Raw genomic sequence first — 14,025 nt, 5'->3', positions numbered from 1 at the left:
ATCTATACAACATTAAAGGGATCTGATGGTACCGTTTTGGTTGAGATTGGGTTTTAGGTTTCCTTTTTTTCTTTTTGGTGATGATTTGTTCAGATAATGAGAAATCCAAAACAAAGGATTCCTAATGGGACCCATCTTTTATTAGGATCGCTTTATTTTAATTTGATTTTGGTTATCTCAGCGATTTCAAAACCGATTTTCATCAAATAAACTTTGAATTCCTCTTATAATTATAGGCTTCTTAACATTTCATCAAGTGGTTTCTCGCAAAAAGTTAAAAGTTGAATTCTCACCTCAACCAATACTATACCATCCCTTTATAATAATACATACTACTGCCCTACTTTTTTCCCCCAAAATCAAGACACAAATTATGTTCAATTTTCCACATAAGCAAATTGTCATTGACATTGACATTATTTCCAAGCCATAAGACATATTAAATTAGCTCTCAATAGAATGATTATATTATATCCTCTCAAGGCTTTTTGCGTCGAATCTAAAATGTCAGTAGCTGAGCTTCTGACGATTTGCACTTGCTTCTTAAGGCCATAGTACGTATAATAGTGTAGTATACAGTATCAGGCCGGTATTTATTTAATGGTCGCTGGTACAAACTGGGTCCACTGAACCTAGCTTGCAGGCCCACCCACTTAAGATCACGTACCTCATGTATCCTATCGACAATGTTTATAAACATGTTGTCCACGTGACTAAAAGAGGTAGCATCGTTGTCGGCAAACACACACACACACACACACACACACACACACACAAACAAACACACAAACAAACACACGCACACAGGAAATTTCCATAAAACTATAATGACCAGCCTCTGTGCCATTGCGTTTTATTTTGCACATTATCATATTACAACCGTGAGTAATAACCTAAATCGAACAGTATGCATTTCCATGAATTACAGGGTGATCTTGTCTGTCGACCACGATCTTGTTTGTATGATGAAAATAACTGACTGTGTTGTTAATATCCATAATAAATTGCTGTGTTAGATAAAAACGAAAGGTGAAAACGTTGTGTTTGCCATGAAATTTTGTGTATAGGCCTACTGTATGCATGTACATGAAACGGGTCTCTCTCTCAACCTTTCGTCGAGTAGGATCATAATTTTTTCTTCAATATTTCACTCAAAGTGTGCACCAGATCGTTGAATTTCAATTTAAAAAAATGCGAAATTTCTCGTGCTTGGGACGGGGTATCCCCCTCCCAAACCCTCCCCCTCTGTGTCCCTTTCCCTTGCCTTAGTACACTTTTTAGATGTTCAAAAATTCTGAATCATTCTGAGTGCACAAGACTTATTACTCACATGTCGAAAACTCAAAGTTTCCTCATGTACAAGGTGAATACGTATCCCCTTTTAGTCATCCCTCTTCTCCCGCAGTTCCCCCAGATCATTTTTTAAAATAAATTCCCAATTATTCCATCCAATATGCGTATACGAGATATCTCAATTTCAACTTTAAAAAGGTGAAACTCTATCGTACGGGAAGGGTGGTGATAACACTCGCCCACGCCTTCTCCCTGCTAGCCCCCCCCCCCCCCCCCCCCCCCATGCATACAAGTAGACTATGGCTACATTTTGAGCATAAACAGTTTTCCTATATGCCACAAAATGTGTGCATCAAAACATTTAACTGCAATCAGAAAATTATACAGAATCCTTCCACAGACTTGCTACACTTCTCTTCTGATTGACAAATTTCTAGATATTCTAACAAAAGTGTGCACCAATCCGTTGTTACCTAATTATGTTGACAATTGTCATGCATGACTGAGCACATAAACTTTAAAGACAACAATAACAAATTGCACTTTTTCCAATAAGTTTGCATGTTATCGTGAAGAAACAATGCATGTCTCACTCCATGGATGAGCTCTGTAAAGTTGCCAAATAGGCCAGCCTGTACGAATGCAGGTTTGTGTTTAGGATTTGTGTTTAGAGTTTGGGTTTATGTATTCTCCTAACATTTCATGGTCCATAACCTTTAACATGGCCTTTTGTCCGATAAGTTGGTCGCTCCCACAGAGGCCAACCACACAGTCCATTTTCTCTGTTCATGTTCAACACACAGCTCCCGACCAGTGACATACCGTGTCCTGAATAATCTATATGAAGAGAGTAAAATGGATAATGGTTTCGCCTTAATGGGAAGGACCAAGTTATCGACAAAGTGGCCATGTTGAAGGTTATGAACCATGAAACGTTAGAAGAAACCTTAAAACACGAAACTGCAGTCGTGCAGGCTGGCCTGATGATTCGACCACTTTCATTGACAGATCTCATCCATGCAGTGAGACATGCATTGTTCCTTCGCAATAACACACAAACTTGGAAAGAGTGCAATTTGTCATTGTTGTCTTTAAAGTTCATGTGCCCAGTCATGCATGACGTTTGTCAACATAATTAGGTATCAATGGAAAGAGGAAGAGTTCTCCTTTCCTAACAACCAACATGGCCCTCTCCATAACTGACAATTATAAAATAGTAGCCCTCCAAATTTGGATTACTTTTTTTAATACACATTGTATATCAATCTAAAGGGAATTGTTCAAGCTGTTAAAAAATGTAAATTAGAAATGCATTTATCCAAGGTCAAGGCCACAAGAGTGATTGCAATGAAGCCATTTAACCACTACTCTGGAACTACTTGTATATTGCTGGGTATTTTTGTAAAGGAAAGGAACACTTTTTCAGTCACTACATCATTGAATATGAAGGTAATGAATCATTTTTCCATATCCATAGGTAAGAAATTGTGAAAGTTACCATTTATGTTGTATTCTTTAGTCTTATTTTATACGTTGAATATGTCAATCTTGGTTCGAAACAAAACACATTTTTAACAATGTTTTCTTGTGGATCATACATAGGTCAATTAACAAAGACAACAAACAAAACAAAAATTAATATTGCAAAGCAGATTGTTGCAGGAAATAAGCTTTAAAGTGATGCTTTATTCGGATGTCATGCAGGTCGAGACTTACCTGGCTCGAAATGACGTCTTCAACGCCAAAGCACCATTTACATGGTTTCCATGACAATAACATCACCGCTCTAACTGATCGCTTGCTTCTGGACTTGGCCGAACGCCTTCACCACGACGACTATCGGCGACTCGGTCTTAGACTAGGATTCAGTGAAATTAGATTACAAGGCATAGAACATTCGCGACAAGGTGCAATTTGTGAAAGTATCTACCATATGCTTACGGAATGGAAGAGGAGAGAGGGGAACAGGGCTACGATACTCGTTCTCATCCAGTCGGTTAGAGACTGCGGGAACTCCGAGGCAGCCGATTGGCTAGAGACAGGTAAGTTATCCAGGTGTATAAGGTGCAGTTAGATTTACAGAGCTATGGAAACATCAAATGGAGACCGAAACTACTGAGAAAGCAATCAATAGTGGAAAAAAAAGGTGCTAGTTGAGTCAGAAGAATTTGACATGTAATTACCTGTTATGTAATACTGACGCGATCTTTTCAAATATATTCAATGTGCTACCTAAAGGGTGATAGGCCCTATGAAAAAGATTTCCATGTATGAATCATTGTGTTATGATTATGATGAGATTGATACGTTTTACCTCTGGTTTAGCAAGTTTTAGTGGATTGGTGTGGACTGCTGACTAATTATGGCCGTGATACATAGTTCCTAGAAATTATCCTATCACTCACAATTGGTGTTTTCTTCACTCAGAAACGGGGCTTTGCGAGCAGGTTGGACGAGCTATTTCTGGTAAGCCTTTATAGTTATTTTGTTATTAATATACCTGCATATAGTAGTAACATCACTCCCCCCTGAAGAGTAAACCAACACGTACGTCAGGCGGTATCACGTGTGATATATATATACAATATGATATCAAAATGCGATCCAAAATCTAATATAAGTGCTTTAGTCAACAGAATGTGCCATTTCTGATTTATGTCTCGGACAGAAAAAGAAAAGATTCATACCTTATAGTGTCTCTGTTACTCCTACATGATCTTAACCTTGACACTTTCCTGTAACATCACGACTCTGTGTTCTTTGATAAACAATGTATAAAGCTGAGAATTAGGACGATTCCTCTCAAGCAAGGAACGACATCACGAGTATTTATCAATAGATGAATGACTGAGGATGATTCATGTTGTCATTGAAAGCTGAAAACCATTCATGATTAAATTTTACAAAGATGATTTGTCTTGAGAGTTTCTGGTTAAAACCATAAACAGAGATGACTTTAAAATATTACTATATCACAATAACATCATCAACACTATGACATCATTTTCCAAATAGTATCCCATGGAGTGCCAACCACGTCCACAATTTGGAATAGATGAAAATAAAATTACCCCGGGAAACTCTTTCAACCAATCACTTGGGAAATAATTTTGGATCAAAGATATATATCGACTATTCTTTCCCAGTGGAAGAGAAGTTGAATGAGGGTAACGTGCCGGCTCTACCAGACTGCTTGACAGAGAGAACGGAAGAGTTGAGCGAACTTCGAGACAAGCTTCGTCAAGCCGCCTCTTCAGACAAACCTGAGCGATGGGTCGTGGTACACGGGATGGGAGGGATGGGCAAGACTGTGCTGGCCAATCAGGCGGTCAGAGATCAACAACTTATTGAAGGTCAGCCTTTCACTCCACTAGCAATTGAAATGACAACATTGAGTAACTCCTAAGAGAATGACAATGTGTGTCAAAGTAGCATTCTATTCAAAATACAAAAATTAATTGATTGTATACCGGTCGTCCAACTATCATAGAAACACGCGACCCTAGCTGCAAACTGTAAATGTATTCAAGTCACCACATCATTCACACTTGACTCGAAAGTCCTAGTTTTGAGTGTAACATTCTTCCTGATCTTAATGCGAATATTCAAACTCCCCTCATGGTAATATTTGGAAAATATCACCTTCGCTGACATTACAGTCATCGAAATTTATTTAACACAGTCTGTAGTTCCATTCTTGTTCATATTGTCAGGATATTTCTATTTCAAATTTTACATCTGATACATAGTGTGGGCCTCATTTAATCACGATTCAAATTTCCATTTGAAATGGTCAAGGTCAATGAACTTCATCAAAATGTGAAAGGGTTGTGTAGTGTAAGGCAAATGATTAAGAAGTGGAAGCATCCTAGTCGACTGTTTAGTGACAGCTTGATCGTAAGAAGTTTTAGGTGCCACGAAAGAATGAAACTTCCTAATGAACCTCCTAATGATTATGTTTTGCTGTCACACGTTGTTTTGTTGTAACATTGTTTATGTCTACCATCTGAGCAGAATTCTTCCAGGACGGCGTCTTCTGGCTGTACATGGGAAATGTCAAAGATGTTAGCAGCATTCCAGACCGCTTGGAGACCATATGTCGCATCTTTGACTCCAACTTGTCCTCTGCTCCCTCTCCCCCAAAGACCGTTGAGCAGTGGAAGCATCTCCTGTCAAAGCTAATTTCCCAGCGATATCCAAGGTTTGCTGCAAACTGCATTACATTAGGCCTCAAATTACAATGAAATAGTAAAAAAAAAAAATCTAAGTCTGTTTGGTTATTGGTCAGAATCGATATGACGTATGTCGAATCACTTCCTAATATACTCGAACAAGTCAGAACTTGACAGTGTAAAATATGGTACATCTTTATCTTTAAATTGGCATTTAAATCAGCGTAAGCTCGCGGAAACAAATTTACATATCCAAGAAATGGAAGAAGCAGGTAACAGTTTGGTCTGTGGTAACAAAGTTGTATGGTGTGACATCCTTGCAGGTGTCTCCTGGTACTGGATGATGTGTGGATACCAGCTGTGGTCAGTGCCTTCGATGTCAAGTGCACGATATTGATTACCACCAGGGACAGTGGAGTCACTAATCGTGTTCCAGGCAAGTTCAACCTCCGTTTACAATTTCTTCATAATTAGTATATGGCTTCAGTACATCTGCACAAAATGAAAATCCTCATCTTGAATAGTGATGATATGCATTGGGGTAACATTGTTTAAGTAAAGTTGACCGAGTGTTTGAGTGTTGTTGTTTTTTATCTACACGAAATTTAAGTTTTTGTAAACAGATGACATTTTGCGGTGCCTAAGTTATTGTATGAAGGGAAATGATCACGACAGTCTAATCCTGGAACAAAGACGATGTGATGATACTAAATGTATAAGACATGTTTTCCTCATCTTCAGTTGAATCAATAATTTTGAGTAATTTATCCCCCTTTGTTAAACAAGAAATCAAAAATATACTTGAGGCAATGCAGCAGTATTGGTAGAAAGCATCGGCAATGTTTGAGGGTAGTCGTACTATCTGTTAAAAAGTTACGAGTTTTTACATTTCCACTTTGTGTTCGCAAAATTATGAAACAAACAAATGATTATATATATATATATATATATATATATATATACAGGGCGTATCAAAAAAAGTTACACTTTTGAAAAAAAAAATTGTCTGAATTACATTTCAAAATATTTGGAAGATTTTTTTCATATCTATGGATGCCCAATAGTCTCACCTATCAAGTGCAATCAACAAAACAAATTTTTGTTCACGCTTGGCTGAACACTGACGCTCTTTGTCCAGAGTGTGAAAAATGACTTGCGCCAAATTGAAAAAAAGATGGAAAATTCAGCCAGCAGTCCAAATAAGTGCTCCCATTCAAACAAATTGCTCTTTTGCTTAAAGCTTTGATTATGTTATGATAGTCTGAGATTTTTCTTTGTTAGCTTTATCGTAATTTTAATGATTTCATTTCTAAATTACTTTGTGAGAATTAGAGTGTGTAATTACTTCAAGATCTTTAAAGCACAGTTTTCCCAATACACGAACACAATGTCGATCTGCCACTTTAAACATGCATACAATTGTGACTGACTGCACCTGATTGATTGATTGATTAAATGGATGATTAATTGATTGATTGATTAATTGAATGAATGAATGATTGATTGATTGAGTGATTGATGGATTGATGGATGGATTGATTGATTGATTGGATTGATTGTTGATTGAATGATCTGATTATGCATTAATTATGTACTTTTTTTCTTGACTGAGTGACTGGCATGTGGGTTCGATATGTCTGTGCATGATTCGTGATAACTGTGCTTAAAAGATCTTGATGTTGTTAATCAACCTTCCATAACACAATGGAATCATTTAAAACGTGACAGAAAATCGCCAGAAAACTATCATAACATAATCAAAACTGTGAGCAAAAGAGCAATTTGTTTGAATGAGAACACTTATTTGGACTGCTGGTTGAATTTTCCATCTTCTTTCAATTTGGCGCAAGTCATTTTTCACACTCTGGACAAAGAGCGTCAGTGTTCAGCCAAGCGTGAACAAAAAATTTGTTTTGTTGATTGCACTTGATAGATGAGACTATTGGGCATCCATAAATATGAAGAAAAAAAAATCCAAACATTTTGAAATGTAATTTAGACAATTTTTTTCAAAAGTGTAATTTTTTTTTGATACGCCCTGTATATATACAATTATTACTTTGCAATAATATTTCATCCATTAGTACAAGTATCAAGTCGAGGAAATATGTACTTTTCATAAAAAGTTACATTTTGCAGAATTCTATATGTTTAGTAGGCCTATTTAGATTTGTATATCGTTGTACATGGGTATCGTAACGCACTGTAGTCTTCTGTACCGAAGTTGAAAAAGTCATAACGTTTTACCCTAGGGCCGGGGAGGGGGGATCCACCCCTGGACTTTTCGCGCAAAAATTCGGCAACGCGTAAACACCTCGTTGTAAGGCTTCTCGACTCTTTCTTTCTGAGTCTCGCGCAACTCAGAAATTTTCAACGTCCAAACGACCAAATTTTGTGACTTAGGTACATTTTCTATGGAAAACAATGCGTGCCCTGTCATGAAACTCATAAAAACCTGACAATTTTGACTATTTATCTTTTTGAATGATCATTTTTATTCTAACTATAATGGTACAAAAGTGGCCAGTGACAATTTCCAATGAAAAAACCCCCAAAACAACCCAAAGAATAAACAAAAGTTAAAAAACAGAGGTAAACCGATTTAGCATAGCCAGAAAAAAAAAAAAACCTGGCCTGTTGAGGATTAAACGGATTGTCCAGTTATCCTAAAACTTCTGTTTATTAGGGTTCATTCTTCTCTGAGGAATCCACCCCCCCCCCCCCCGGTCTGAGCATAGCCAAAAAAGCCCGGCCCTTTTAGTGTTAAAGTTGCAAGACTATGACTTTTCAATACCACGATCAACGCAATAAAATATTTACTTAGTTATTTATACAAATTAAATCAAGCGCCAACTTAGGACAGTAAGTTGTAATCAATTTCAGGCGAATATCTATGCTGGAAAAAAAAATTAGAAGTACAGGAACATCATAATTTTAAATTATTAAAATTTGCTGCCAGGTCACAAAGAGGAAATCAATCTCTCCCAAGGGCTGTCTGAGGCGCAATCCAATGAATCACTGGCTGAATGGACGTCCACTCCCATCACAAATCTCCCTCCCCAAGCGGCCACTATCCACAGCTTGAGCCATGGGTCTCCGCTGGTCATTGCTATAGTGGGCGCCCTTCTCAGGGACTTTCCCGATCGCTGGAATTTTTATGCATCTCAAATGGAAGCGAGCAAGACGACAAAATTGACGTCAGACTCAAGTTACGAATATCGCAGCGTTTACGACGCCATGGAGATGAGCTTAGAGCAGCTGAGTGAGCTGCAAATGGCGGTGTACTCCTGGTTTGCTGCCTTTGACAAAGGCACGCAGTTGTCATGCAAGGTGTGCCCGAGTATATACTTATCTGCGTAGACGTTCATGGAACAATGAAGAGAAACGTATCCCTCACTTGTACACGTCACTGATTTGGGCTTTGTGTGTGTGTATTGCTCGTTAGATATTCTAATCTGCTCAATTTATGTCATGTATAGAAATTAAATTTTGTTCAATAAATACATTTTTCTGTCATACATTTTTCTGTGATACAACCAACGAATAATAAGCGCCTTACATAAGTATGCTTTACATTAGGAAATCTGTTGACTGAACAGTTTAGTTTAACCATTAAGACTTGTGTCCCTGCAGGTGTTAGCAATGCTGTCGGAGTGTTCAAAGGAAGAAGTAGAAGACAGAATGATGGTAATCATGCAACGCTCTCTGGTTTCATCCGAGTGGTGTGCGATCGCGCGATGTCGAGTATACTGGTTGCACGATCTCCTGCATGACCACCTTGTCGCCCGGAACGCTGGTAACGAAAAAGTAAGAACGAAAGAAATAAAAAGTGGGAACGAAAAAGGTAGGAAAATATTTTTACCGATATTTTGGTGGCGTGAAACGGAATCATCCAAGATCACAGCTATTTTGTTTAGAAAAGAGGTAAATTTTCTTCGTGCTTGACGGACACGTTTAAACAATATATATAGGCTTTAGATATTTGACTTCGAGCAATATGTTCAATCACATTGCCTTCCTAGCCTTATGCCCATGGTTTGTTTGAAGGGATATGACATAGTTATGGTATCGAAAAACAAAGAGGCCCTAACAAAAGGCGGGACCCATCCTTTATTATGACCACTTCAGTGATTTTACTTTTTTTTCATGATTTCTTAGCCATTTGAAACCCGACTTTCATCAAATAAACTTTGAATTCCTCTTAGCATATTGTATATATATTCCTTAATGTTTTATATAAGTGGTTTCCAATTATCTCTCTAATTGTTAAACCTTGAATCCCCGTCTCAACCAAAACTATACCATCACTCTATACCTTGTGTTTAGTTATTGCACTTTTTTCGTCAGTTCGGACCAACATGAACAAATTTTAAACAATTGTTTTCTCCCTTACTATTGTCAATGACTTGCAGCCAAGAACTGTCTGCAACGAGTTCAAATGTCTGTTAGCCATGAATCAATTCAAAAGTTGTCGAGCCAACCTCGTCGCTACGGCTTTGCAGTTCCCCATGTCAACGTGTGTCTTCAAGAGAGGCCATCATCTTGCTGCTTCGTCAGGCCAGTTATGTCTCATAGAGACGTAAGTTCATTTTTTTTTTCTTTAAGTGGAAATGTAATACAATGTATGATCGAACAGAAGGCTCAAAAATACGTATCCGGGCACTTACCCCCTGGGCAACTACCCTCCGGATAACTACCACCCGGATAATTACCCCCCAGGTCTATTCCCCCTTAGGGCAACTACCCCCCGGCAACTACCCCCCCCCCCCGCCCCCTCCTGATACTTACCTACTGGACAACCCTCCCTCCCCGCCCCCCGAAAGTTACCACCCGTCGTATATTTTCCATAAGTTCATAACACCATATCAGAAGATGCACCTTTCTCTTACACTGTCATCACTCTTTTGGCTTGTCATTTATTTTCTACCGTTATAACACATGATAGACGATAAACATAAGAAAAGGAGAGTTGATTTCACTGCAATTCATATTCCCTTAACATTAGCGAGGGACTCTTCGATATAAAGCCATAATTTCTGATAGGATCCGGGCACGGTTTTATGAAAGTTATCAGTCCTGACAAGCTGTCAGTTCCACACAATTACCAATCGTTGTAGGTCGATCAAAGCAGGTCCATGGTAACAAGTCAGTGACTCGAGCTTATCAATCAAGCAGAACCCATGGTTTTATTGAAATTATTAGATACTAACAAGATGTCATAACTGGCAACTTTTATCAAAAGGTGCCCTAATCTGTCATGAGAGTAAAATTACAGCTTGTTTTACATACAAGTAGAATTGTGGTAGTTTTCAAATTAAATGTTCTCGACACTTTAAGAGGAAATCCAGTTCAAATATAAGTTAGTCTCATTAGAAAGAGTAAAATATTACGAGTTTAACGGTATTTTTTTTTTTTTTTTTTTACAAAACACCCCTAGTTGTTAACGAAGTCTTTTGTCCTGCACCCTCTTTTTGAATAGATCTAGGGAGAGTTGTAGTTGACAGAATCCTTTTTACATTATAGGGCTGCTCTGTTTTATCCCGGCCATTTCAAGAGTATTTTTTTTCTCAAAAAATTGAATCCTTCTTGGAATAACATGCTCTTTAATATTTCGTAAGGGGTTTCTAATTATCTCACCCAAAAGATGTTTAAAACCTGAAGTTAGGTCTCGACCAAAACCAGACGATATGAAAAAATGTTGGGTTTTTTTTTCAATTCAAATAGCTAATGTGTTCGAAAATAACAATGAGAGACGTAATTTTCTGGGGGAGAGTTATTGTAAGAGGGATGATTGTTTGGAGCCTAATTTTAATAAGGAGTAATTGTCAAGGGAGGTAATGTTCTGCAGTGATCATACCAAGGAGGTGACAATCTCTTCCCACATCCTTGATATACTAGTTGTTAATATGCCCAATAATGCAGTAGGGCAATTCTGAAATGAGCGTTAACGGTATAACAGTAAAATAGTTACAAAATTGATGAAACAATGCAAAGAAAGCAAATTAAGACAGAGACGAAGTACACAAATAAAGATACAGTGCACTCCCGTTACAACGAACACGGTTATAACGAAATTTCGTTATAACGAAGCAAAACTTCTGGTCCCAAAATTATCGCCATTAAAGTCTATGGTACAAAATTCGCTTATAACGAAGACGGTTATAACAAAATTTTCGTTATCACGAAGTCTTTTCTGAGCGCCACTGACAAAGAAAAACAAAAGAAATGCGCTCCGTTATAACGAAATGCGGATCGCATTCGAAAATGCGTAGCGGAACAAGCATTATTAAAGCGTCTCTGCATGAGCGAACGCATCATTAAATGTTCACTCCGTGTATCACGCAGAGTTTCCGAGGGGAACTTGCGTTGTTGTAATAAAATAATTTGAATTCAGATAAGGTTTGTTTCATTGTTCCGAAGTCCTTTAATACAAAACACACAGATTCTGATACAACTAAATGTCCGTTAGTTCGGAAATGAAAGAGGGTTTGTTATTAAGCACATTTTGGCGTTATTCCAAAGGTTCGTTAATTCGATAATAAAATATGGTCCTTATTCTTATTCTTATACGGTTCGTTAGTCCGAAAATGATAGGAATTCAAAACGTTCGTTAATCGGAACATTACAAAAAGTATCGTTAATCCATGGTGGAAAAAGGAAAGTACACTAACAAAACTTAAGAATTGCAATCTTTATAATCGTCTTAAGATAAATAAATCTTCGAAATAACTAACCTTTCTCATCTTTTTTTTCATTAACAAAATTTCTTCGGAATAACGAACCTTATTTCATTTTCGGATGAAAAAGCCTTCGGAACAACGGACTTTCTGACTAGTGAACCTTTTTCTTTTTTTTTTTTTTGATTTATAAACCTTCAGAATGACGAACCTCATTTCATTTTCAGATCAACGAACCTTCGGAAAATGAACAATGTATTATTTTGATCTAGATTATGAACTTTCGGAATGATGATTCTGCGGAAATGCGAACCTTCACATAAACAAACCATCGGAATCCCGGGAATGGCGAAACTTCGGAATAAGGAGTCTTCGGAGTAACGTACTTTAGTAAGAAAAGAACCTTTGGAATAGCGAACTGTAACCAAATCCTACACCGTCATTTTCTACACATGTGTGACAACACAAACAACTTTATGCTCTTTTTAAAATGTAATATTTAAACGAAATTAAAAAGGTATTCTCCCATTTCACATAGCTTTCCAGCGTATGATGAGGATTCAACAAACAAAATTTTTTTATGCGTGGTTTCCTTCTTTTCGTTATACATTGCATATTATATTTGTTCGGTTACAACGAAATTTCGTTAAAACGAAAAAAAAAAAAAAACTGCCGGTCCTGAGCATTTCGTTTTAACGGGAGTGCACTGCACATGAACACACACGAGATAAATCCCTTGTAATGAGAGAAAGAGGAAAGGTGAGTTATGAATTACAGGAATAGACTACCTTCACAGTGGACAGAGAAAAGCGAGAGGGAAGAGGAAGATGATGGGTCAAAACCAGGGCACGTGAGGCATGAGATATAAGCTCCTCAAAATAAAGAAATGTTACATGGAGTTGTGGTAAACGATAGACAATTGTGGTTAAAAAATATTGCAAAAAGTTTAACTCATTCTGAAGTGTAACATTTCTTCAAAATGTCTTTAGATCAATGGTAAAGGCATTCAAACTTAAAACTTCTTTTATACTATACTATCAAGAGAAATCCGAAATTTCGGAACAGTAAAAGAAAATACAGATTTAGCGAAAATAGTTTGCTTAAAGGCATTGACATTTACTGGATTACCGGGTAGGATATGAAGGGACAGCTTCGTTTTTTATGAACATAGAGTCAAAATACAGAGGGAGAAATTAAGCTTTTACATAAATTGTCCTAAGTGCAAACGATACAAATCGTAAATCTTTAAGATGTTGTTTTCATAAAATGATGTATCAGTATGGCATCTCCGTGATTCCTGGCAAATAATACAAAGAACTTCGTTTCCTGTAGTAATGATATTCTTTTTATTAAAGGTAAGATGGGGGGGGGGGGGCAATGACCCGGGAGGTAGTTACCCAGGGGGTAATTGGCGTGGTGCACTGTCCTGGGGTAATTTTCGTCTTGATAGTTATAGGGGAGGGGGAGTTGTAGGCTTGCTTATCCGGGGTAATCATCCTCGGGAAGTTATCGGAGGGTGTAGTTATCGGGTGGAAGTTATCTGTGGTCTAGTTATCGGAGGAGGGGGTAATTAACCTGGGGATAATTATCCTGGTGGTAATTATCGGGGGGGGGGGGGTAGTTATCCGGAGGTAATTATCCGGGGGGGGGGGGGTGATTATCCGGGGGGTAATTATCCGGGGGGTAGTTATCCGGGGGGTAGTTATCCTGGGGGTAGTTACCCAGGGGATAGTTCTCCGGGGGGTAGTTACCCAGGGGGTAGTTCTCCGGGGGGTAGTTATCCAGGGGGTAGTTCTCCGGGGGGTAGTTATCCAGGGGGTAGTTATCCGGGTGGTAGTTATCCAGGGGGTAGTTATCCGAGGGGGTAGTTATCCAGGGGTAGT

The 14,025-nt window shown here is 38.0% G+C and overlaps 1 protein-coding gene across 1 annotated transcript in view; it reads left to right on the top strand.

Moving 5' to 3' along the window:
* The first annotated feature begins 3,019 nt into the window (after positions 1 to 3,019).
* LOC139740880 (uncharacterized) overlaps positions 3,020 to 14,025 on the top strand; it is a 28,825-nt gene continuing 17,819 nt past the window's right edge. Inside the window, exons 1-8 of the mRNA XM_071651465.1 lie at positions 3,020 to 3,335; positions 3,721 to 3,759; positions 4,440 to 4,646; positions 5,308 to 5,494; positions 5,789 to 5,901; positions 8,425 to 8,795; positions 9,099 to 9,272; positions 9,878 to 10,044. Of these exons, the coding sequence (XP_071507566.1) occupies positions 3,020 to 3,335; positions 3,721 to 3,759; positions 4,440 to 4,646; positions 5,308 to 5,494; positions 5,789 to 5,901; positions 8,425 to 8,795; positions 9,099 to 9,272; positions 9,878 to 10,044 (1,574 nt within the window). The remainder of the gene's footprint in view (positions 3,336 to 3,720; positions 3,760 to 4,439; positions 4,647 to 5,307; positions 5,495 to 5,788; positions 5,902 to 8,424; positions 8,796 to 9,098; positions 9,273 to 9,877; positions 10,045 to 14,025) is intronic.

This window comes from Diadema antillarum, unplaced genomic scaffold, assembly GCF_040938485.1.
Source record: "Diadema antillarum isolate AM-2024a unplaced genomic scaffold, OU_Dant_1.0 seq00000889_RagTag, whole genome shotgun sequence".
NCBI lineage: Eukaryota > Metazoa > Echinodermata > Echinoidea > Diadematoida > Diadematidae > Diadema > Diadema antillarum.
Note: the sequence above shows the minus strand (reverse complement) of the source record. Positions and strands in the feature narration are given on the sequence as shown.